This window comes from Gallinula chloropus, assembly GCF_964237585.1.
Source record: "Gallinula chloropus genome assembly, chromosome: 8".
NCBI classification, from domain to species: domain Eukaryota; kingdom Metazoa; phylum Chordata; class Aves; order Gruiformes; family Rallidae; genus Gallinula; species Gallinula chloropus.
This window is the reverse complement of record NC_140093.1, coordinates 25356457-25380310: the sequence shown is the minus strand read 5'-3', so window position 1 is coordinate 25380310 and position 23854 is coordinate 25356457. Positions and strand designations below refer to the sequence as shown.

The 23854-nt window shown below is 47.1% G+C and overlaps 1 protein-coding gene across 1 annotated transcript; it reads right to left on the bottom strand.

The window, feature by feature from the left end:
• Positions 1 to 1706: 1706 nt before the first annotated feature.
• On the bottom strand, positions 1707 to 23001 carry MOGAT1 (monoacylglycerol O-acyltransferase 1; the record flags this gene model as incomplete). The annotated part of the gene is made up of 6 exons (XM_084267211.1): positions 22889 to 23001; positions 11667 to 11845; positions 11036 to 11237; positions 8355 to 8529; positions 4894 to 5093; positions 1707 to 1861 (listed from the first exon to the last, which is right to left on the bottom strand). The coding sequence occupies exons 1-6, from the start codon at positions 22980 to 22982 to the stop codon at positions 1707 to 1709; spliced, it is 1005 nt and encodes a 334-aa protein (XP_084123337.1). The 5' UTR covers positions 22983 to 23001.
• Between the last annotated feature and the right edge of the window lie 853 nt (positions 23002 to 23854).

Below are 23854 nucleotides of genomic sequence, written 5' to 3'. Positions count from 1 at the left end.
ATCATGAATTCCAGCCACAGCTCCCAGGAAGACCTCTGTCACCCTAGAGAAAACAAGGGCAGGATCCACCGTTCAGAGCTGGTCCCCTCTGACTGGTGGGTAGGCACTAGAAGGAACAGCCCTCCTAAGCAAAGCAACCTGTTGCTGGAAGGGTTTTGGAGCACATCAGATTGCTGTTCACCTGCTCTGTCTGGCAAATATCTCCTTGGCTTTGGTTCATCAGGAGTCCATTCCTCAGGAGCCATGATACTTCCATACTTTTCTCTCCAGAGATTTATTTTTTTCCCCAAATCCCCAGCTGCATTTCTCCTGAGGTGACTGCAGCCCAGCAAGCACACGTGTCTAGTGCCTGTGTGGAACCAGTGCTGCTGTTCCCAGGGTACGCCAGTGCCGAACTGACCTGGCTGCAGTCACTCCCCGCTGCCCACCAAGCCACATGTCCTGTCAGAGCACCTAACTGGTGTAAAATTCAGGCACCAGGACTGGTTAAAGAAACCAGATACTCTTGAATAAAGCCAAATCTGCAAATTCCACATGCAGATACTTAGAAATACACTTAGAAATGCAATAATTTGTCTTGCAAAAAATGCAATAATATACCATAATTCTCATCACACGCCCCACCAGCTCAGAGACCCAGGTATTTCAACTAAGAGGATACACCTTCCTACAAGTGTAGGCACTTGGCCTGAATGCAAAGCATCCTCATAACCTGCTGCACCCCAGAGCTGTGCTGGCACTGCCTCGGCACTGCTTTGCATGTGCTTCCATTCCACACATCTACTAGCGGAAAAGAAAAAGAAAGAGGCACTTATCAGGTACATTTCCCTTGGTGAAGCATCAGAACTAGACTGAACAAACTGGGCTCTCCTTCCTTCCAGGGAAGTACTTGGCATCCGATCATTTTAACTTTGCACGAGAGGAAAAGTTCAGGTGATTCCCCCACTGGCTTCCTCACTGCACCTCTCCTGTCCTGTGCTTGTCATCTCCTCTGAGGCTGGAACTACAAAACCAAGCTGCTGCTTCTTCCAAACTGGCAATCCAAAGCACAGCTTGTCCAAAAAAGAGAGTCCCATCACTCAGTGCTTCCCAAGACCCAGCATGTACATGCACCCAGAACACGCTGTTCTTCCTCCTTTGCTCTGCTCCATGGTTTGGACAGACCACTTTCGGCGATAGCCTGTTCAGGGCAGAAAGCTCCTATTTATTCTTGAATCCACATGTAAATGCCCTGTATGTTTTCAATTATTACACCTTCATTGCTGTGGAAGAGCAGCAGGGGCTCAGGTGTTCAGAGAACAGCCCGATGACATGTTTGATACACGCCGGTAAGTCTCTCAACTTCTAGTCACAGACTTCTCGGGTTTTGGCTTCTCACGCTGGAGCCACGTCCTCTGCTCAAGCTGTGGTTCGGCACCATGGTGGCAAGAACATCTGTGCTGAGTCTCTCACTAGTATCTCTGGTATGGATGAACCTAAAAGGACAACTCAAAACAGCACTGGCTTCGAGGCTTACACCCTAAGGATTATTCCCCCCCCCCCAAGAGTAAGATAAAAACCAATAAATCATCTAATAATCCCCTCTCAACATTATTCCTTACACAAGGATAATTACAGATTGCAAAATACAGATTGCAAGAAAGACATCTTTCAGCATACACTGGTTTTTTTTCCCCGTGAGGTCTGGAATTACAAATTGTAATTTGCTACTCAAAGATGAGAGATTTGTGCTCGGGGATCCCATAATTTCTTTTGTGTTCTTCAAACAATTTTCTCAGTTCCTGTAGGTACAACGCATGTAGCTGTTCAATCTCTTCAGCAGTGGGGTTCAAGTTCCGTTTTACAGGGATGGGGCTTCCCACTGTAAATCAAGCACAGCAGCAGCATTAGCTTCGCTGACATCTCCCTCCTGCAACAGCTCCACCACACCTCCCTGCGAGGTGGCAGAACCCCAGTGCTGCCCTGATCCTGCCTTTCACAAACCCGAGCCCCAGGTCTGGCTCCTTCCTTTTGCTCAAGTTCAGACCAAATGAACTTAAGCCTCCCATCATTCCAGGTTGGCAGCAAAAGAGTAAGGGGGTTAAGTTCTAACTCGAAGGAGCAGTTTACACTTCAATATGCAATCCCATGGCCACGTGCTCTCTTGCACCTGGGGCAGTACAGCACAAGCTCAAAACAGCGTTTAAAAACTGTAGCTTCTCGCTGTGGGCTGTTCTGCATCATCACTAAAGGCATCCAGGGTGAGGGAGATGCCCAAGAGGGCAGAGCTGTCCTCAACCACACAGCCACACGGACAGGGCTGAAGGAAATGCAGGTATCCTCCAATTTATTCCCAACTGGTGTTGCTACACCAGCACCAGGAATGTTGTGGGCGACCGCAGCCTAGAGAGGGGTAGCACATAAAACCCCCAAACCCTGTGAGGGGTCTCTAAGCCTCGTGCTGCCCAGGGGTATCACTCCAGCTGAAGCATTCTCCAGGCGTGAGGCACTGTGCAAGGCCTGCTACCTGCTCTGTCGAGTGAGAGCAAGAGGGAGCATGGGAGGTAATTCCACAGAAGTCCAGAGGGCAGCCTCCTCCTCCACAAAAAGCTATGGCTAAAAAGCCTGCAATATGCTAAGAGAAGCTTCCCACGATCTCAGTCTTCCTTGTGTTGTTCAATCACTACAGATTTTGACAGCTGTTCTTGCACTGGAGGCACCGAGAGCTTAACAGGCCTGACTGAGATTACAGAGGAAGTCTGGAGAAGAGCAGAAAGCACCCAGGAGCTTTTAGAGAGGCACCTGAAAATCCCTTTCAACAGATGTTGCCACCTCAAATTGGATGGTGTTGACTAAAGGGAAGGGAAATCTAGCCAGAACCACAAAGGGCCTGACTTGGCACCTTCCTGCGGCAGGTTTGGCTGCCAACAGCTCTCACCCTACACAGTGCTGAAACTCTGACTTTACGTAGCCAGGGGTGGGAGCCCAGCCCTGGATTGGACAATACCTTATGGGGAGTGAAATCAATGCACTTCCCACACAGGATTTCCAGAAGCACAACTGGAAACACCAAAGCACCCCCCTCAGCGCTTCTGCAGCAGTCTCTTCTCTGAAGAGTGGAGACTTCTTGTGGAAACTGCACTCATCTCCCTGATTTTCTGTGCAGCTCTAAGCAACCTGCCTAGTGTGGGATTTCATAGTAGACTCTATTTCTGAAAAGCTGTAATAGTTTAAGAAAAACAAAAGTACTTCACTCATCAAGCCAAAACCACTCAGACTCCGTGGATCTTGGCTTTGCTGACTTGCATCCCCTTGCTTCTTGGACCCATGGCTCCTGAACCAGGAGGAAAATACCCAGCCATGCTGTCAGCACAGCTAACTGGCTGGGGTGGAGCTCAGCATGTCCCTGCAGCTTTCAGGAGCAGAGGTAACACTTTCCAAGCCGTGTTGAGCCACACCAAGATCTCCCTCAAGAATGCAGGGACACCAGAGGTAAGGGATTTCTCCAGATCAAACAAACTCTGTTGCAAGACTCTGGTCTTGCTGATTTGACACACTCCCACACTTTAGCCATGGACCACCTCTGTCCTTGCAGTAAATATTACAGTGATGAAGATTTTCCTCAAAGTGAAAGACGCTTCAAGCTTCACCACTCTCTGTGTCATCAGCCCAAGGAAAAACTGCAGAAAATATATTGTCCTTGTTCTAATTCTTTGAAAGCTTTTTGGCTTTAAAACAAGTGACATTTTTAGCCTGCCTGTGCACAATGTGGGCTTTAAAAATTAAATCTAGGCGCTGATAAGATACAGATCTGCATGAAATTTAACATAAACAGCTGCATGTTTGTCTTAAATATTTTAATTTGATCCATACTAAATATGAAATCATCCATCCATTAAATGAGAAGCCTTCTTAAGCATCCCTTGTGGAATACCAGAAAAGCTGAAGTTGCTTTTCTGTGGGAACAGGCTTCATTAGTTGACTCGGCTCAGAACATAGGAATTATTTATCCAAAATAGAGAGACAGATAACGATTCCCTTCGCATGATGCCCAGCACAGCTTCTTTTTTTTTAAAGGAGTGGTTGTCAGTAGCACTTATTAAAGCCATTTAAAAGAAAAAAAAGAAATATATAGGCATCCATTCTTACACTTGAGTCAGAGTAGACAACCAGGGACAAAGGCTTTTGGGGAGAAAAAACCTCTCTTCCAAACTGCCTGTCGACATGACGTGCATGCTCTCGACTGGACATGAACAGATCTGTCCACGGGGAAAAAACCCAAAAGGGACAGAAGCACCCTTGGGAGCAGCAATGCCATCTAAGCCACAGCCTGCTGAAGGGTGGTGGCAGAGCTGACACAGGGTGCCCTCTCCCTTCCCTCCTCCATCTCGCCCTGTCCCAGGGAGCACTCAGGTCTGCACCAGCTCCTTCCAGAAGCCTTGCTCTGGAGCACCACCACAGTGCCCGTGCACCAGCTGAAACACCCACACACTGCTGCTCTGCAGGGCTACAAAATGAAGGTAGCAGGAGTCTTACAAAGCTGCAGAATCCACAGCAATGGCTGCAGATTTGCAGCAGCCCTCTGGTACAGGCTGGGTAACCTCTTAGGTTTCCTTGAGGATTGCTTAGGATAGAAGCCCATGAAAAAGTGCAAATGGAAAATAAGATTTGGCCCGGTACAAAAAAGGGAAAAGGGAGGAAAGAATTTTATCCCCTCTTTAAATTGGGGAAAGATGGGAATTTAAGGGGAAAAAAATAAAGGGAATATTTATTTTAAACCTCAAATTCTTGCTTCAGATGCACAATAACCAATCATTTTTCTTTGAACAGAACTATAAATTAACAGAGGTATCAGTAGCACACGAGCATTTTTAAACCTTTGCAAAAGCATTAGAAGTGGCACAGGGAACTTACCAACAGTATGAATAGGTTGCCTGTAAGGTATTAAGCCAAAACTGTACTGAAATATTCCTCTGGCATGGAACAGTGGTAGAGCAAAGCCCATTATCTTTTGCAGCTTCTCCTGTACGTTTCTCAGCCATGAACCTCTGGGGTTTGCCACTTGCTTGAATAGTTCATTTTCACCAAAGGAAAACACCGGGACCAGATGAGCCCTGTAAGACAATGACCACACTGAGACTCCCACAGCAGCCTGCGGTTCACATCAGCAGCGTGGAAACAGTTTCACAATAACCAGCACAGAAAGCTTTGGCAGCTCCAGGCTTCATCAGTAACAGGCATTCAACTCTTCCCATATGCAGCTGCTGTGGGATTTTGGGGGGAGGGGGGAGCAGTTTTGGGTGTTTTTAAAAATCGATTGTCACGTAACTAGCAGCTCGCTTTGGGGCTGTGTTTAGCTGGTTACTACCTGTCACAGCTGTTCATAAAAATGAATTATTGTATATGTCATAATTATGATCTTATCCCCCATGATTTCAGCACGTCCACCCTCCTTCCTGTGCACTGTGCTCTCTCCTCTGGCAAGCCAAGAAGCCTCCTGCTAACCTTGTAATGCTCCCAGCTGGGCAGCATCAAAGCCAGGCCTTGGCTCTCCTCTGCCTTTTGACCCGAGTGATGCCCACGCTTGATTTCAGCACAGAGGCCATGAGGAAAAGCAGACATCCTCAGAGGGACGAGCGCAGTGCCAAATCCCTCTGCTGTCCGACTCGCAGTGAAATCCCGCTTCCGCCAGGCTTCTAAAGCCCCAGCCTTAATCCACTGCTACCAGAGGTCAGATCCTACCCACAGAAATGATACTGATTCACTTGGCTCCTTCACAGCCAAATGAATTCTCATTCAGTTCATTAATTGGCTTGGGAGGAAAGGCACTGACTAGCTCCTGGGCAAACTACTTGTGCTGATGGAATCAGTGCAGTTGTCTCCAAGAGGCAAAACCACCCCTGTATTTACACCCTCAATTGCAGTATGCTTTTTGATTCATGCTTAGTTTCATTAAATAGTATTCTACACAGTCTAAAGAGAAATCAGGTAATTTCTCTAATCTTTAAAAGTCTCTGAAGGATACAGGGGTGTGTTTTTCTGCTTTACTTAAGTCCAAGCTGCTAGATCATAGCTCCATTCAGCCCATGCTATCTTTGAGAAGAACCTTGCTGTAAACCAGCAGCATTGCCATAATACTGTCAGGATGAACTACTGCAGGGCTCTGAGCACCTGAGGATGCACTGAGGAGGGAGCTGGCTGCAAAGTACTGTGGACAATCAAAAGTCACCTGTATGGACAAAACAACTGCTTCTACCGCTTCTCAAGCCATGGGGCCCCCAAAGATTGTAATTTCAACTCGCTTCTGCTCAAAGTATGAGTGTACATCACCCAGCCACCTGTAAAGGAAGCACTAGAATGCCTGGTACATACTGTCCCTATGTAAATACTCCATTTTTACTACAACACTACAACAAACAGGAACATCTTGTGGTGCAATAGCACTCTGAGACTGTGGGATTTGTTTTAATCTGGTGAAGGCTTTTGCAAGATGCTATGTAGGAGGTTGAGACAGAGAATAAGTAACTTTGGATTGTGAAACTAAAGATAAGTTACCTGATTCATCATTTGCTTCATGTCTTTAGGATTTCTTCACTTCATATCAGATACCTGTACTACCTTGGACCAAAGTGTCTTTTCCAGAAGCATGGGGGACATTTGCTGACATAGTCAGACCACATTTGACAAGTTCCTGGCTGAGGAACCACAGCTTCTCTGTGCTGGCAGTGCAGGAGCCCAGGTCAGAGAGCACAGGTCTCTGCATTGCCCTTTCCTCCCTTGCTATTCGATGGTGCAGACCACAAGCACCAGAACCACAGGGGCACTGATGGCAGCTGCTTCTCCTCATCTGCCTCCCGCAAGCCCTTTCATTTCCACAGGAGCTGGAAGCTTATTTCACATGTTGTAAACTGTTAGAAACTAAATGTTGAAACCAGAAGCAGTTACTGGATGCAGAGTCTTAGGGCAAGAGCTGAGGACTGCCAACAGTGCTGCAAGAACGGCAGCAGCTGGAGTCACACCTCCCTGCTGCCCACTGCCACACAGAAAGGAAGTCAGGATTCCTGCGCTTCACGTGGTTTCTCCTGCCAGCACTCAGTCCCAGGACCTCCTGTGTGATTTAGTCTGTGTGACCCTGCTCTGGCAGCTGTGTTGGACTAGCTGATCTTTTGAGGTCCCTTCCAACCCCTAAGGTTCAGTGATTCTGTGCCTTGCAGCCTGGAGGTGAAGGTGACCACGTGTGAGGTGTAGGTGTCAGGTCACTGGGCAGAGACAGGTGTTACAACCCACCAGGAGGGCTCTAGACAACTACACCTCTTTCTTAAAGAGGAGGACCATCATTTGAAACAAAGGGCTTCATAAGGGAAGAAGTGGCCGTTCCTGTGTTTTGCAAGTGCCCTGATCTTGTTGTTGTGCATTGGGGGTGCTTTTGAAATACAAGCCATGAGAGGCACAGGTGTATCTAGTTTCTCAATCCAAATCAGTGTAGATGAGAGATAAACACCAACCTTTGTGATCTGACATTTATGGAGATGCTAAAAAAGAATCCCAAACTCAAAAAAAAAACCCCAAACCCAACCAAAAAAACCAAACCAACTCTCTGCCCCCCAACCCTTCCAACCCCCATCATTCTGTGATATAATCCTGGGAGCTGTTCACAAAGCTGAGCAGGACAAGTCTTTGGCTCCAATATTTCTGGTATACGAGACACCTAGCCCAGTCCAGCACACACATAGTGCTTAATACTGGGTAAATCACTCAAAAGATATTAATACCATCTCTGTTAAGTTACATGCTGATGACTGACTGTTTAATTGTTAAAATAAGTTACTACTTGATATTTTCACCAAAAATTTCCAGGAACTTACTTCTGCAAATAGCAGCCTTCAAAAGAAAGTCTCTAGAATAAAGGTGAAAACAAATCTTCCTTGGCCACAATTTGCAGTGATTTAATAAAACAGGGCCTAGCTTCCTAACATATTTTGTTTGCTTAAGTTAAGAACATTCTGTGGAATTGTAACTTCAATTCAGAAAACAGAATGCCAGCTCCACTCAGCAACAACAGGCTAGGTTTACTAATATTGTTTCATAATTCTTACTCTTTGCTAGTGCAAAAAACGCCAAGCGAAACAAAACACCAAGATATGCTAATAACACCTACTGCTCACAAATTATGAAAGTCAAAGGGAGCTTTCAACACTCCCAGATTGGATCTAGGTGGACAGACTGGCTCCTATGCCAGACAACTGCACGTTCTTAGACAAGTAACTCTTTCAAATACTAATTAGATAAGTTCACTATGTATATTATGAACTATACTTAAGAATCAATTTGTATTCAAAGTGTGCTCACTACAGCAGCCCGGTCAGGACACCTACCCATGTTTCAAGGCCATTTTAATGAAGCCCTTGCGCTTGAGGATGTTCAGGGTTAGACTTCCAGGGTGTGCATTCAGAGACTCCTCTGCTCCTCCGATCACAATGATGGATGCGTGACCCCCTCCTTGGTTATTCAGCACGTATGAGACGCTGTCCTTGGATGCAGAAACCATTCCTTCAGGAGCAAACATTTCAAGAGTGACCACTGGAACTTAATGTACCAGTACAATGGAACTTAAGAAGTATTTTTAAATGTCTAAATGATGTTTCAAAATCGTTGCAGCACAGGACAGGGTTCAAAGATTTGGGTCCAACCCTCTCATTCTGCAATACATGTGGTCTTAGGTAAGTCCTTTGATTTCACACTGAGGAGTTAAATTGCTTATCACAGGAGTTTTGAGATCTTCAGGGAAGAGTGTGCTCTTCTGCCAGCTTAACACCCCTCAGAGAGTCTGTGCCCAGGAACAGAAGAGTCGAATGGCAGCACATACTGCAGAGAGGCAGCAGCTAAAGCCATACAGCAGGTGCATATAAACACAGGCACAGAGGGCTTAGCAGAATGAATAGAGGGCTTGTTAACTCAAACATGTATCTTCAGTGCCAAGCTGATCTCCTTTGCTATGAAGCAGCAGCTCCATCTAAGGCAATGGCACGACAGCAGCAGAAGCACAAAAGGCTCGCTTGTGCCATTCCCAATGACTGCATCAGCTCATTCTCTAGGAACCAGGACCTGGCACTCATCAATCTATTTAGGCTAAAACGGAGCCTTCCTGGTACTCCTGCTGATTCTGATACCTCTGATCAGGGGCACACTGTTGTACAAGCCTTTAACATGGACTTAGGCCTTGCTCTGAACTTGGTGCTTTGGAAAATCCCCTTTCAGACAGATTTCCAGGTAACCCCTTCCAGAGTTCCTTTATGCCATAAGTTTTACTTCAAAGGCCCACAGTGGTACCATTTACCCAGAGGCCACATTAAATTACAGCATGTCAAATTAATATAGTCTAAGTGACAATCTAGAGATCAAGCCTAGTTTGCATTGTTCTGAGTTTTCACAAAGACATGATGCTTTTTCGATACTAAACAAGGACTTCATCCCCTGGTACCACTTGCTTTTCTTCCTATCAGGGACATTACAACCTAGATTATGAAAATCTCCCAGAAGGGGAAGATTATTAATCTAGTTTTGAGAGCTGGCCACCAATAGGAATAGATTGCTACTGGAGCAAACTCAGACCTCAGTAAAAATCTACTTCCCTTTGCCCTGTATGTCTTTATAGTCACTCTTACTCTGAAAAATGCAGCTGAGGCTCCTTGTTCACCAGTCGGCATGCCTTTCCTCTGGAAGGGAAAACAGGCACCCCAGTCTTTCCATGGGACAAGTCCCCTCCCTGCTGAGGCAGAGACATCAGCCTGTGTGCAGGGCCCTGGTCCCCACAGCAGTTCAGCGGTGCTGCAACTGCTCTTCCACATCTTGACAGCTGCAACCTGGCAGGCTTTGGGGATAGAGAGCAAGAGACTGGGGGGATGAAACATGCCAGAAGCATGGCTTCCAGTACACAGAAGATTTTGCAAGTGTTTTATGATTTGACTGATAACCTGTATTATATTAAAGGTCCTCTCTGGTTTATCAGCTACATACCTGTACTGTTCTATAGCATGCTCTTCACTGGAGTTTTTTTTACCTGCTAGATGAGAAACATGTTCCTATGGGTCAAGATGCAAAAAACATGTAAAGCTGACTCCCAAGATAGGCAATGTTTAAAATTGTCCTCTTCCACCACTGCCAATCCTGTAACTTTGCAGAATCCCCTCAGAAATGGCCTTTGCCTGGAAGGGCACTCTCAGGTATGCTGAAGCGGATATGCAATTCTGATGTTAATCTGAACAACATCCTAGGCACACTTCTACAAACACAGCAGTTGAGTAGCTTATCTGAGATCACAGTGTCTGTGTTGCAGGCAGGAATCAGTCTCCCAAACCTAGCCTTGTGCACCAGACTATACTTACTCAAATGCTCTAGCATTGTACTTACTCAAATGCTTTAACGGATTTAAGAACTCCTGTATTAAGCCACGGGGGGTGGGGGGAACACGAGTCCTGAATTCACTCTACATTCTTCTGCTCCCCAAACTTAATTGCTTGTTATTGTTAACTTTTATTACTGCAATATCAGTCATAAATATCACCCCTTTATGACAAGTGCTACTCAGAACAGAGGAAAAAAGGCTCCTGTCTTTACAGTTCACATCTCCATTAAAATTATATGGATTTGCAAAATGGGACCCTGGCCAGAAGCAGGTATTTAACTTTTGACTAGAAAGATACTTGCAATGAGTAGGACTAAGCCCTTGAGGGAAGACAGGATCTTCAATTGTTCTACAAGTGTCTGTGCAATGATTAAATAATGTTATAAATTAATATGCCCCTCTGTTCTTGCAAAGAGCTGATACAGCAGCCCTGTCTTACAGTTCAAGGGAAAACCAGAACTGTTTTCTGAAAGCATAAAAGGCAACTTGTTTTGCAACAACAGTTCATCATAAACCAGAGGTTTATTTCAGCACCAACACTGATCCTTCAGGAGTGACATTACTTACCGTTTACAGGTACAGGAATACCTTTTACACTTGAAGCAGAGGCTGTAACACGGAGCAACAGCCAAACGCTCTGCTTTTACCTACCCGCGCTCATTATGTATTCTCTGAAGAAGGGGCAGCCGAACCAGATAGGCATGATATGGAGATATGGAGTAAGCCCAGGAAATAGATCTGTGAAACTTGTACCAGTGCAAAAGTTTCCAAAGGCTCCAGCTACCAGGACCCCATGAGGGTGAAAGCCGAGTAAGTAGTTGTGATTTGGGTTCAGATCTGTAGTTTTTATAAGCTGAAAAACAGAGGCAGTGGAGGACATTATAATACTCAGCTCAGAAGGATTCTCAAAACCAGTAAGTGTGGAGATTGTACATTGTCAGGACACAGAACTGATGACAATTCATTTCCTTCTGAGCACTTTAAACTCCTGTCCCATTTCACAGTGGAACAAAGTTTAAATAAATGCATCTCAGGGTTATCATGCCTAACAACTACTGCACCAAGGCACTATCTTGTGACCCAAGAATCCAAGTAGAAAATCAGCCCCTGCCCCTTTTTGTCACTAAATCTCGGACTTCCCATGTTTAAAAAGAAGTGAAGTTCCCCCTGGAGTAACTGCTGGAATTTTACCACAGTCTTAGATGTTTTTCCACGCTTGTAGCTATCCAAACTGTCTCTGTTCCAATGTTTACAGTTCTCAGGTGAGAAATCTTTTACTCACCTGAATAGGAAAGTATTCCCGAAAGTACTTCCAAATAGTCCAGTTCCTGACCCACTGGTACCGCCTGCCCCCTGTGCATGGGGTTTCCCAGTCGAGGTAGAGCCATACCAGGTATGGAATAGCAAGGAACCAGAAGTTTCCCAGGAGCAGGAGCACAAAGAATCCACAGCAAAACTCTGCTGCAAGAGACAAAAAAGGAAACCACAGGAAGCATTAATCACACCTGTCTCCTTTTAAGACCTCAAATTCCCAGCCCAGATATTTTTATTATGGATGCTACTCAAAATGCACACAAATTTAAGTTAGTTCATGGTTTGTGAATGTTGTTACAAGGGTGCATCCCCTCGGTCTGTATTTTTTACTCTACTGCACAACGGGACAAATGAGCCTAAGATGATGCTGGTTTACTTTAATAAAACAAAGCCATGAGCTAAGGACCAACACAGTTGTCTTCTCCCCATGGTAAGAGTGAACACTAATCTCTAGTAGGGAGCATCTGGTTTACCTAAGACTGAATAAAAGGAGATGACAAGAGCTAACAAAGCTGCAACGCTCCAGTGAGCAAGAAGGGAGGAAAACTGGGGAAGGAACAATGGGAAAGGGAGCCACAGCAAGATCGCTTTTCTAACGAGAGTGGTGCTGGGTAATCATTTTCCTTTACTATTCCTTAAATTCTCTATCTGTAATACAGGATAGTAGACCTCTATTCCCTGTGAAAAGTGCTCTGGAGATGCAGTAGGTAAGACCAAAACATTAAGAGGCACCACTTCAGCCTCTAAACACACCCCTTTAGTGGGAGCTTGCCACTGGCATGGGAACACAGCAGCAGTGTAAGTCCTGATACTTTTACCTGGTGACATGGTCTAGTGTTGGACCTAGTAAGGCTGGACAGATAGTTGGACTCAATGATCTTGAAGGTCTTTTCCAACCATAACCATTCCATAAATCCATACTATCAGACCCAGGTTAGTAAGAACTAACATCCTACCACCAGGTGGAGGCTGGTGACAGGCGGTGTCCCCCAGGGGTCTGTCTTGGGACCAGTGCTCTTTAACATCTTCATCAAGGACATGGATGATGGAATTGAGAGCACCCTCAGCAAGTTTGCGGATGACACCAAGCTGAGTGGTGTGGTCGACACCCCAGAAGGAAAGGAAGCCATCCAGAGGGATCTTGACAGGCTGGAAAGATGGGCCCAGGTGAACCTAATGAGGTTCAACACTGCGAAGCGTAAGGCCTTGCGCTTGGGCAGGAAGAATCCCAGACACAGATACAGACTGGGAGAAGAGCTCCTGCAGAGTAGCCCTGCTGAGAAGGACTTGGGGATTCTGGTGGATGAGAAACTTAACATGAGTCAGCAGTGGCTCTTGCAGCTCGCAAGGCCAATGGTATCCTGGGCTCCATTAGAAGAGGGTGGCAGCAGGGACAGGGTGGGGATTGTCCCTCTCTGCTCTGCCCTTGTGAGGCCCCATCTGGAGTCCTGTGTCCAGAGCTAGGGCCCCCAATACAAGAAAGATGTGGAACTGTTGGAGAGGGTTCAGAGGAGCCACGAAGATGATTAGAGGGCTGGAGCACCTCCCCTACAAAGAGAGGCTGAGGGAGCTGGGCTTGTTCAGCCTGGAGAAGAGAAGGCTGTGGGGCGACCTCATTGCAGCCTTCCAGTACCTGAAGGGAGCTTATAGGCAGGAGGGGATTCAACCTTTTAAAAGGATAGACAATGGCAGGACAACAAGGAATGGATTAAAACTAAAGGAAGGAAGGTTTAGATTAGATATTAGGGGGAAGTTTTTTACAGAAAGAGTGGTGAGGTGCTGGAACAGGCTGCCCAGAGAAGCAGTGGACGCCCTGTCCCTTGGGGTGTTCAAGGCCAGGTTGGATGGGGCCCTGGGCAACCTTGTGTAGCTCCAGGCCTGGAGGTTGGTGTCCCTGCCTGTGGCAGGGGTTTGGAGCTCTGTGATCCTTGGGGCCCCTTCCAACCCAGACCATTCTATGATTCTATGATTCTACCACAACAATACATGGGAAGTAAATTGTAGACAATTCAAAAAGCCACAAGTTGTTTGATTAAACAAATGTGTCACTCTGGGGCTCAACCCTGAAATAATTATTCAGGGAAACCCTATGGGAACATCACTGCTGCAGGACTTGCAGAGCTCTGCACTCTTGCAGCAAGGTAACCAGCTCTGGCTGGGCTGAAGCGCAGCACGGCAGTACCTGCTGCTCTCATCACACCCTGCGGCAGCCTGCTCACTCCAATGCCTCCGGAGTCATTCAGTGGGTGCTGGATTCCAGGTCTGCAAGGGAGCCAGGGCTTCAGCATCCTGTCTTTGTACAATGGCAAGCAAAACACCACCCAGTCCTCAACAGCAGAACTGTATGGAACAGGAGCTTTTTGGCGTTATTTAAAGCAGAATTAGTACTTTTGCTGTCCCACAATTGACTGGCTTTCAGAAGGGCAATATCCTGTTATGTCCTGATAGGAGTTACCCAGTGAAACATCCTAAGCCCAATACCTAAGCAAATGGAGCAGAGTGAAAGCACACAAGAAGTACATCAGGCAATAATTTGGCTAACACAACAAAAGTATCACCAGAATTGAAAACTCTGCAATAAGCAGGCAGGCTGACAGTGAAACTACTCATCCTAGTTAAGATCAGCTTCATTCAAGAGAGAGATTACTTGGGCACTGAAAACACAAAAGAGGTCCCTATACCAAGCAGGCTTTGAGCTGCTGAAATTCAGAGCTTGACTTGGCCCGGGGGCACTGCTGTGTTTCCTCCAAGCCCAATACTTACTTTTTTCCAAACTTCTGCCAACTTTCCCTCATGCCTGGTCTGTGCTCTCAGAGTAGAAATGGATATATTGTTCCGGGGTCACTGAGAACTACTGCAGAACCCAGAAGCAGACAGAGCAAGCAAAGATGCTGGTTAGAGTAAGTAGGAAAGACAGGGATGAATATTCCCATTTCTAGCAAGCAATGAGCAGAAAAACAAGGAATTGCATTTGCTCCAAGTGAAACAACCATAAACAAAACCAGAAGCAGGATCAAATCTACTGTTTCAAAGGATATTCCATTCTTTAGTACCATCAGTAGAGAAGCTCATCGCTTCCTGCTTAGACAGACAGCCCTGGTTTGGCACAGAGAAGCACCTCTAGAAAAATACCGCAACTAACTGAGGCCCACAGACCTCCAAACTCAACGTGGGAAGCTCCCCAAACCTGCAGCAACTTCTAGGGACCATCATTAATGCAGGACAGTAACACAGGTGAAAGATGACACCAAATTCCCCTGCTCCAGAGGGAAACCTCACTGGGAATCCTGTAGCAGCAGCTCTTCAAAACAGGGCACAGGAACACTGCGAGGGAAAAGCCATTGCCCGTTCTCTGAGAAAGAGATCCTGAATGACAGACATTTCTAAGCATGCCAATCTAGACCAGAGGCCAAGGTTCACAGTCTAAGTCTGAATTAGTATGAGAAGCTTTTTTAATTGCCATAAACCAATTAATTTCAAGTTGTTATGCAAAAAATCTGTAGGCATTTCTATTTCCTACCCTTCCTTTCAGAAGCACTTCTGGCTCAGTGCAGGATCACAAGGCTTTTTACTATCAGCTTCCTAGGCAAACAGCTGAAAGGTGCTTTGGATCAAAGCATCCTAGCTGTGAGAGCTAATTAAATCAGTGGTGGTAAGCGCCAGATAGCACTGTTAAATACAATGCAGACACACATGCCTGAGATCAACAAGCTCACTGCTTTGCTTTAGCTAGAACACGTTCCTACGTGCATGTCAGGTACGGGGAGATAAGCGTGCTGTCGGCACTTCCTAAGGGGAGCTCAGCATCTTGTAGGATAAGGCTGATTTATTACTGCATTTGCAATGAGACATGGAAAGCAAATTCCTTTTTACCCTACCTCCTTATTATTTCAATGCATTAGCAGTCTGAAAGATGAGTTAAACACTGATGACTCAAAACAATGAGCCTGTAACACAAAACCAGTGTATTCCCCTTCCAAGAAGACAGTGAGTAAATAAATGGTATCCACTTTACATAAATTCACAAACGAATTCCAGGCAAAAGGTAAATAACTTGGAATTTGTCACTCTACTGTATCATTGCCTCTTGGATGTAGCTCCAGTATACACTGTAAGCACAATTTTTTTTGCTTGAACTTGAATTAAAGCTTTGAAAGGACATCTCTGTGGTGTAGTGGAACAGTGGGGGGAAGAGGGAAATAAGATGGAAAGACAAATCACTGCCATGAGATCCTGAACACCTGTCTGGTTTCCCAGTCAATCTGGCAAGTCCCTTTTACTCCATTTCCCTGTTTACAATGTGGATACTCATCTGTTGCAAGAAACAAAAGAAAAATATTTATATATAGTGTTGGCTAGCAGCACTGGCAGCCATCCTGCCCAGTGATGTTCAAACACCTGATGTTTCACTCATTAAATGGGCCCCAAGTTCACAGCAGTGGGCACCAAATGCATAACATAGTTGAATACCACAGAGAGAGGAAGCAGGAAACCGGCACATTGGGTGGGGAAATAAGGGTGATATCAGCAATCAGGAGCTCTGAATGCATTTTCAGTTACTAAGGAGTCAAAAATGTTTGAGTAACATCTGCTGTGAGGGCCACCAGATATAGTATCATCCACTAGAAGCATTACTGGATGATGCTCGTAGTTCACATGGCTCAGCTTTAGGTAGTCCTGTGAGGTGCAGAGTTGGACTCACTGATCCTTATGGGTCCCTTCAAACTTCAGATAAGCCTATGATGCTACTCTCAGAGCCGTCACAGAACATGGTTGGCCAGTGCAGGTGTATCGTAGGCGGCCAGGGCACCCACCTCAATCCAACAAGCACTACTTGTAGTAGCTCACAAAGCCAAGCAAAGGGGCTTGCACTGCTTTGGAACGGAACGTTGGAGGGAACACACAAGGAGAACTGCACAATGAGGTTTTTGTCCCTAATGAACATTTGCTCCTCTCTAGAATCCCTTAAGGTACTGCTGATAAGTTGGTTTTGGCGTTAAAAACCCCCTAGGCTTCCCCTGCTTAATGGATTCCTTCATTAGGGAAAAACAAAGTAAAACCTGCTTTAATTTCTGGAAATACTTTCTAAATTATTCATAAGTGGCAGAGAAGGGGATAGAAATGTAAATGCAATAACACAGCAAATGGACTCCCAACAGTCCCACCAAAGGAAGACCTGAGACCACAGGCAGCACCTGAGCAAGGCAATCTGCCAAGGCAACAGTGAGGAAGTCCATGCCTCTGCAGCTCTTATGTATAAAGTGTCCTTTTGAAGAAAACGAAGTCATAACATCAGTACTATCCTCTTTAGATCCTGCTAGTCTGTGTAACTCTGTCACTATACAGGTTTCCACCAGAACCAGGGGAATTTGCTGCCACTTTCTACCCACGTCAGGTACAGATTCCCCAGCAAGAATTACATCCCTATCAGAGAACAGACTGGAACTTTATTTAAACCAACTGCATGGGAAAATTGTTAAAGTCCACATGAATTTGGCAGGCACCTCCAGGACGGAGGTAGCAAGGATATCATCAGCATTTGTTGCCTGTGTACCACCAGTCTTCTGCAGGGGAGAGCCCTACTCGGCTTACTGGTCGCAACAGGGAGTCCCAGTCACAAGGCTACCTGAGCACTCCTACCAAAGGAGCTGCATTTCAACACTGCGATGATAACAGTGCAAACCCTCAGATGCCAAAGTTTGGGAACTGGTTTATAGGCTTGTTGACTCTGAAATTGGGTTCCAGTTCCCAAGCCAGCAGACCTCCATTGACAAATACTGATAAACCAGAGATAGGGAGCATTAGGCACTATTGACTTGCAGATAGAGTGGTCTGGATCCTGTAAATCCCCGAGTTACTAATTACCAAAGCCCGATGCAGCATGCCAGACACTGCCTACGTATTTCCTGCTTCCTTTACTTCTCCTTGGCCATGCCCCACCAGCAGCAGGTTGCTGAGCCAGGGCCCCTGGCCTGACACAGCACAGGCATTTTACTGCTCTTGTTCTTACCAGATACAAATGCACACAGAGAGGGGGCTGAATCCCCTCCCCAAGATGCAGGGAACGTAGGTCGCATTCCTAGAAATACTAGTCAGTCAAGCACCAGCAAACACCCTGTTATTGTCTGCGATCACACAGCAGTCCCTGCCCATGGGCCCACAGTAAGCTGCAGGGATAGATGAGCACACACAGACAGAAACAAGCAGCAATTCCAGCCAGCCTGCTAGGAAAGGCTTCTAGAGCTTACTCGAGTTTTCTTGGGTATCAAAAGAGAGGTTTTTTAAAAAGCCCTTTGAGGAAGAATGAGACCATTTTAGTTAGCCAGGTACAGCTGATGAATTACATCAGCACCAGGTAACAAAACATCTTGACATGCTTGGGGAAAAGTTTGGTATTTGCTTTAATACATTACACTGACACTTGCTTTCCCAATACTTAGGTCACTTATTATTCCAGCAGCAATATTTTACTCTGTAGCAAATGTTTCATCATTTCTATTCTTTTGGGGAAGCCAGATCCACAACTCAGAACTGTCTCCAGCCAGCTCCAATTAACAGGGTGCTTCATCCGACATGCACTGAAGTTTAATCACTAGAGAACAGGATGTACTTTAATATACACCAATGTCTTTAGCCTATTATTTTGTGGCCTCATGCATATTAAAGTATACATCTTCTTATGTACTGATTTTGTATAATTAAGTGTTTTGCAAATAAACAGAGGGGTGCATACACAACAGTCACTTCCTAGGCCCTCAGTAAGGAGACCCCCACACCACAGCTGGACCTAGAAAGTGTGCCACAGGAGATGCACCATTCTCCCCTACCACCACCTTGTCTCAAAACAAAATCCTTGTCCCAGGGTTAAACTTCCTCATTTCCAGCTCTCCCTGTCTGGACCAAGACACCACGACCCCACACAAGTCCCCTAAATCTGCATGTGATTTTGTACATGCTCAAATGCCACTATCCCTTTTCACATCAAGTTAGCAGAGGACCTCACCCACTCACCTTCTACCTTTGTTTTCTCCAAACACTGTAATTTGATTTGTGTACATTAGAGAGGAAGGAAAACAAAAAGGTTGAATTGCCCACAGAGCAGCAGTTAAAACAAATCTCATTGATTTTTCTTTGTTTAAATTGTTTTGTCTTGAAAGGAACCTTTTTGATCTACCTACCACCTCCTGACCACCTCCTAACCCCGTCCTCAGACGCACAGTCCTGAGGCACACTGCTGACCCTGCTGCAGGCTTACATACCACCAGAAGCCACACAACAGAGGTTGCACAGGATGGTGTCCAGGTGGGTGTTGAATCTCTCCAGAGAAAGAGATAGCTGGTTTTATTTTATCAATAAAACTTTCCAGTAAGGCTGACCCGATGATTTGCCTCACTCAAAAGTTGCCTAGTTTGTCTTTATCCCATTTACTTCTGTTGTTAAGCTTATAAATCTTTTTGACTGAATTGATTAAAACCACAGATTTCAAGCTAAACACTAGTGGCGCCTGTTGCATTTATGAACAGTGCCCATGTTGTTTGTGTGTATGTACCATCAGACTTACAGCACAGAAAAGGGGGCGATGTGACCTCTTTGTTCTTGCCCCCAGCCGGTCCAGCAACGCTTTGAGGCTTGGAGATTTCATTTCCCCAGGTGATGTTCTGCCTGGGGCTGGGCTGGGCAGGGGCACAGAGAGCTCTCAAGCAGCACACAGCTTCAGAGGCGGGCACGACATGGGTGCTGTGCGAGCCCTGGAGCAGGGCCAGAGCTGCCCCTGGACTCTCAGGTCTTGGCCAAGCTGATGAACCTCTAACAGGAATTACAAGCACAAAACTACATCTATCGAAATTATCTGTTTCAGCTTTTTTTTTTTTCTCCAAAGTAGGTATTCCAAAATTGCAAAGCTTCATCTATTTGCTGTTTCAGCAAAGAAACGATAATGGCTTGAAATTATGCTTCAGCCTGAAGCTGTTTTGGATTTCTGCTTACCATGGCAAGGAACAGCATCATTTTAGCATTTCCTGTTTTGCAGTTTTCATAGTTTTAGTTTCCTAGATTCCAGGCTGGTACCACTCTTCTTTTAAAAGGCAGAATCCCATTTAAAAGACTTCTCCTTTTCATGGAGCTTTACGACACCGGTTCAGCCTGCTGCATTTAGAGCACAGTAAGAAAGGAAACCACATGGCAGCTTCTGCTGGCACAGGGTGGGAAACTCTTAGATGGACATTTCTCTTGCCTAATCCAGATCACAGTATTTCAGAACTCTTCTTTGCCTCTGTTGTCGTGCTCCTGGACAACTAACAGAGCCAGTGCTACAGTGAAAACTTGCCTGTTCTCTCCTGGAGGGCGAACTTTGGCAGCTTGCAGCACAGAGCAGGGAAGCACAAGACCTTACACCCAGAATTTTAAAGAGGTGCCTTTTGTATGTAATGAAATTCTGTGCACATCTGTACAGCTTTTTGAGGCAGAGGCGCGTTTGTGCTGCCTACACTGTACAGGAGAAGCCATGTATCTGTAGTGCAGACCCAGCCCAGGCTGGGACACTGTGCAAAGCAGCAGAACTTTCTTGTTTATACATCACTCCTGCAGCTGTTGCCTCAGTATTTGTTGACTGATTTGCTCTTTTGACAAGCAGTGATGAGATTCACCATCTTCAGCAACTATTGCATACAGGTATTTTGGGCCAACTTACAACTAGCCTCTAGCCACAGCAGCACAAGGGCACTTTCCATCACCAACTCCACAGCCTCACAAAAAACACACAGCATTACAAGGCAACCCTGGACAGCAAGGGGCAAAGCCAGCACAGCAAGCTTCAAACGTTAAATTCAGCTACTCTCCAGGCTCCCAGCCAGGAAGATAACCCCAATGCTTGATTTTCAGAGCCTTCCACCCAAGTCACATTATGGGTTCCCAGTTGTAACAGACTCACTTTCCCCTCACTGCTCTGTGTGCCAACTCACGTTTTCACATCTCACTCCCCAGATTTAGAGGATACCATTGCCCAACTGAACTTGTGTCTTTCAGGGCACTGATTTTCAGAGTTCTTGCATCCATGATCCCTCTTGGCCCATTTTATTAAGCTGTAGCACCTCACCACATGCCTGCACGGGCAGCTTTAGCAACTGAGCCAGTACCCTATTTACTCTCAGCTCTAAACAGAATCCCCATAATATGAATCATTACTTATCACATGATGTTATCTGTTTGTGTTTTCACATGCAGGTATCTTTGCATAAGACTGAATCTGCAGACGATCTTGCTTGGTATAAACTGGATCCAGCAATACACTGACCCCCAAACACCACCTACCCCTCCAAGCCATCCTGTGATGAATTCACACAGCATGTCACTTGTACTGGGGCATGATTTGAAAGTGTCACTTTTGAATTCAAGAAGTTACACACAAACAACGTTGCCACACTTAGTCTGATCAGCAGGGAAAAAAAGAAAACAAACTGGAAAATGCAGCTGTAATGGCAACCCAGAACATCAGAAACCAACGTGGCCATTTAGGATTCAGCCATCTGCATTTTCCTGGAGCTAAGTGAGACTTTTTGGCCAGATCACTCTGACTATCCTATGACTGAAAGGGTACACCCACAAAATGTCAAGGTCACCTTGGGTAGCTGCAAAGATAAATATCCCCAGGAAAGAAGCAGCAGATTATTATTATCATTAGAATCAAGTTTTCCAAAGTTTTAACATTCTTCCAAACAGATTTCGATCACACACACCACTACATGTTACCAGCCACAGGACCACCCCCTTGTTGATCTTCCTTGACATTTACTCCCAGGCAGCACCAGCTGCAGAAGGCAGCTGCCTACTTCTCAGACCACACTGCAGCAAGAGTGGGTTTTCTGCAGCCCAGTCACTTCTAGTAAGCAAAGGAGGACGTAATTTTCTGCAGCAGTATTGTTACCAACCAGGCTAGGATAAAAATCGCTTCCTTCCACTCCAACTAAACTTCCACTGTATTATCATTAGACAGGAATAATGGGATATGCCAAGATCTAATTCAATAAGATACAATTAAAGGCACAGGCTACATACAATGCAGCCACAAACATGAACTGTTTATAGTCCAACCACATACAGTTTAGATGCAACATAAACCAGTCAAGTGCTAAGGATAAACCTGTGCAGGTGCTTCATACCCTCCATTCTTCCCCCACATACCCAAGCCATTCACACGTGGGCTAACAACCTAAAACCAACTGCCTGAAAGACAGCTCAGCACCACCTGAATGATACCAAATCTGCAAGACGCACACAGAAGACATGCACACAGATTCCTTCCTTCCTGCAAGCCCTAAAGCCTAGATCACAAAACATTCCAGCATTTCCAGCAGCACACAGGTAACCAGTCACTCCACACCTCAGAACAGTGTTGTCCCACACAGGCTACTCAGTAACCGCTTGACAATTTACACAATCCATGGATCTGGTCCCGGGGAGTTGCGGCTTGGCTTTACCTTATCAAGTGACTCATTTTATCAAGTTCAAGATAACAACCCATGAGAGTAAGATTTGCACTGTGAATAGATGTTTAGTGATAGGTGCCTATTAAGGTCTTAGGAAGATTCACTATAGAGGAATGACCAGCGGGAGAAGTTCACCAAGTAAAACTGTCAGGAACACTTCCCTACAGCAAGCGAGGACACTTTTCACAGGTTTATGGAAGTGGCTGTATTTAAGTCAGTTCATCATCAACCCTTAGTAACTTTTCTCACCTGGTTAAATGAGGATTTTATTCAACTACAGTTCATGGGAGTTATTTTACAAAACCAGCAAGGAAAACAGCCACAGCCGTGTACCAGCCTTTACAGTCACGTTCAATAAAAAGCTGTTAGCTGTCAAGAAACGTAGTGGGCACCTCTATGAGAAGATGCAGTAAGCTTTGTAAGATCATATTTGAAAGAGAACCCTCAGAAAGCAGCAGGCCCCCAAAAGATGAGCAAAAGCCATCCAAAGTTTTCAGGGAGGAGAACGGCCAAGCCTGGAGGTGTCATGGGCTTGCCCACCCAGGGACAGCCGGGACCCACTCCCTGCTCAGCTGCCTCATCTCCCACGTGGAGCCAGAGGCTGACACAGACCGAGAGATGCCCACGGCTGACACTCCTCAAGGAAAACACCCGACTCTCTCCCCTCTCTCTGCGGGACAAGGGCAGGAAGGCAGAAGGCAGTTACCCAGCAGGAGGAAGGAGAAGATCCACTGCAACACGGCGACTGTCTGGATCCTCCTCTTTAGGGGGACGTTGATGGGGGCAAACTCGACCTTCATGCTGACGGCGGAGAGCAGCGCGGGGAGGCACGGACCCGCCGGTCCCGCTCCCAGCCCGCCGCACCTGCCCGCCGCCGCGCCGCTCTGCCGCCCGCAGCCGCGGCCCCCGGCTTGCGGCGCAGGGACGCGCCCCCTCCCGCCGCCGGCGCTGCCCACGGCCGCGGGGCGGCAGCGGGGCCCGGGCGCGGCCCCAGCAGGCGGGGACCAGGAGGCGGCCGCTCCGGTGCGGCCCGCCCCAGGCACCTTCCTCCCCCGCGCCGCGGGGAAACCCGATCCCAATCCCGACCCAGAGGCGGGCAGAGCCCGGGCGCGTCCCCGAAGGCGCGGCGCGGCTCCCGCAGCGCTGCCCCGGCTCCGAGCCGCCAGACACCGCGCGCACCTGCCCGCGCTTCAAATAAACGACACCAGGCAGCAGGGGCGGAGGCACCGCGGCTTTATTAGTCCGAGCTGCGAGCCCGAGGGGCCGAGCCGCCCAGCGGAAACCCGCCTCGCACCCAGACCGGCCCCGCAGCCGCCCGGCGGGCTGGGACCTCCTCGCCTCAGAGCGAGCGGCCCCGCAGCCGCCCGGCGGGCTGGGACCTCCTCGCCTCAGAGCGAGCGGCCCCGCAGCCGCCCGGCGGGCTGGGACCTCCTCGCCTCAGAGCGAGCGGCCCCGCAGCCGCCCGGCGGGCTGGGACCTCCTCGCCTCAGAGCGAGCGGCCCCGCAGCCGCCCGGCGGGCTGGGACCTCCTCGCCTCAGAGCGAGCGGCCCCGCAGCCGCCCGGCGGGCTGGGACCTCCTCGCCTCAGAGCGAGCGGCCCCGCAGCCGCCCGGCGGGCTGGGACCTCCTCGCCTCAGAGCGAGCGGCCCCGCAGCCGCTCGACGGGCTGGGA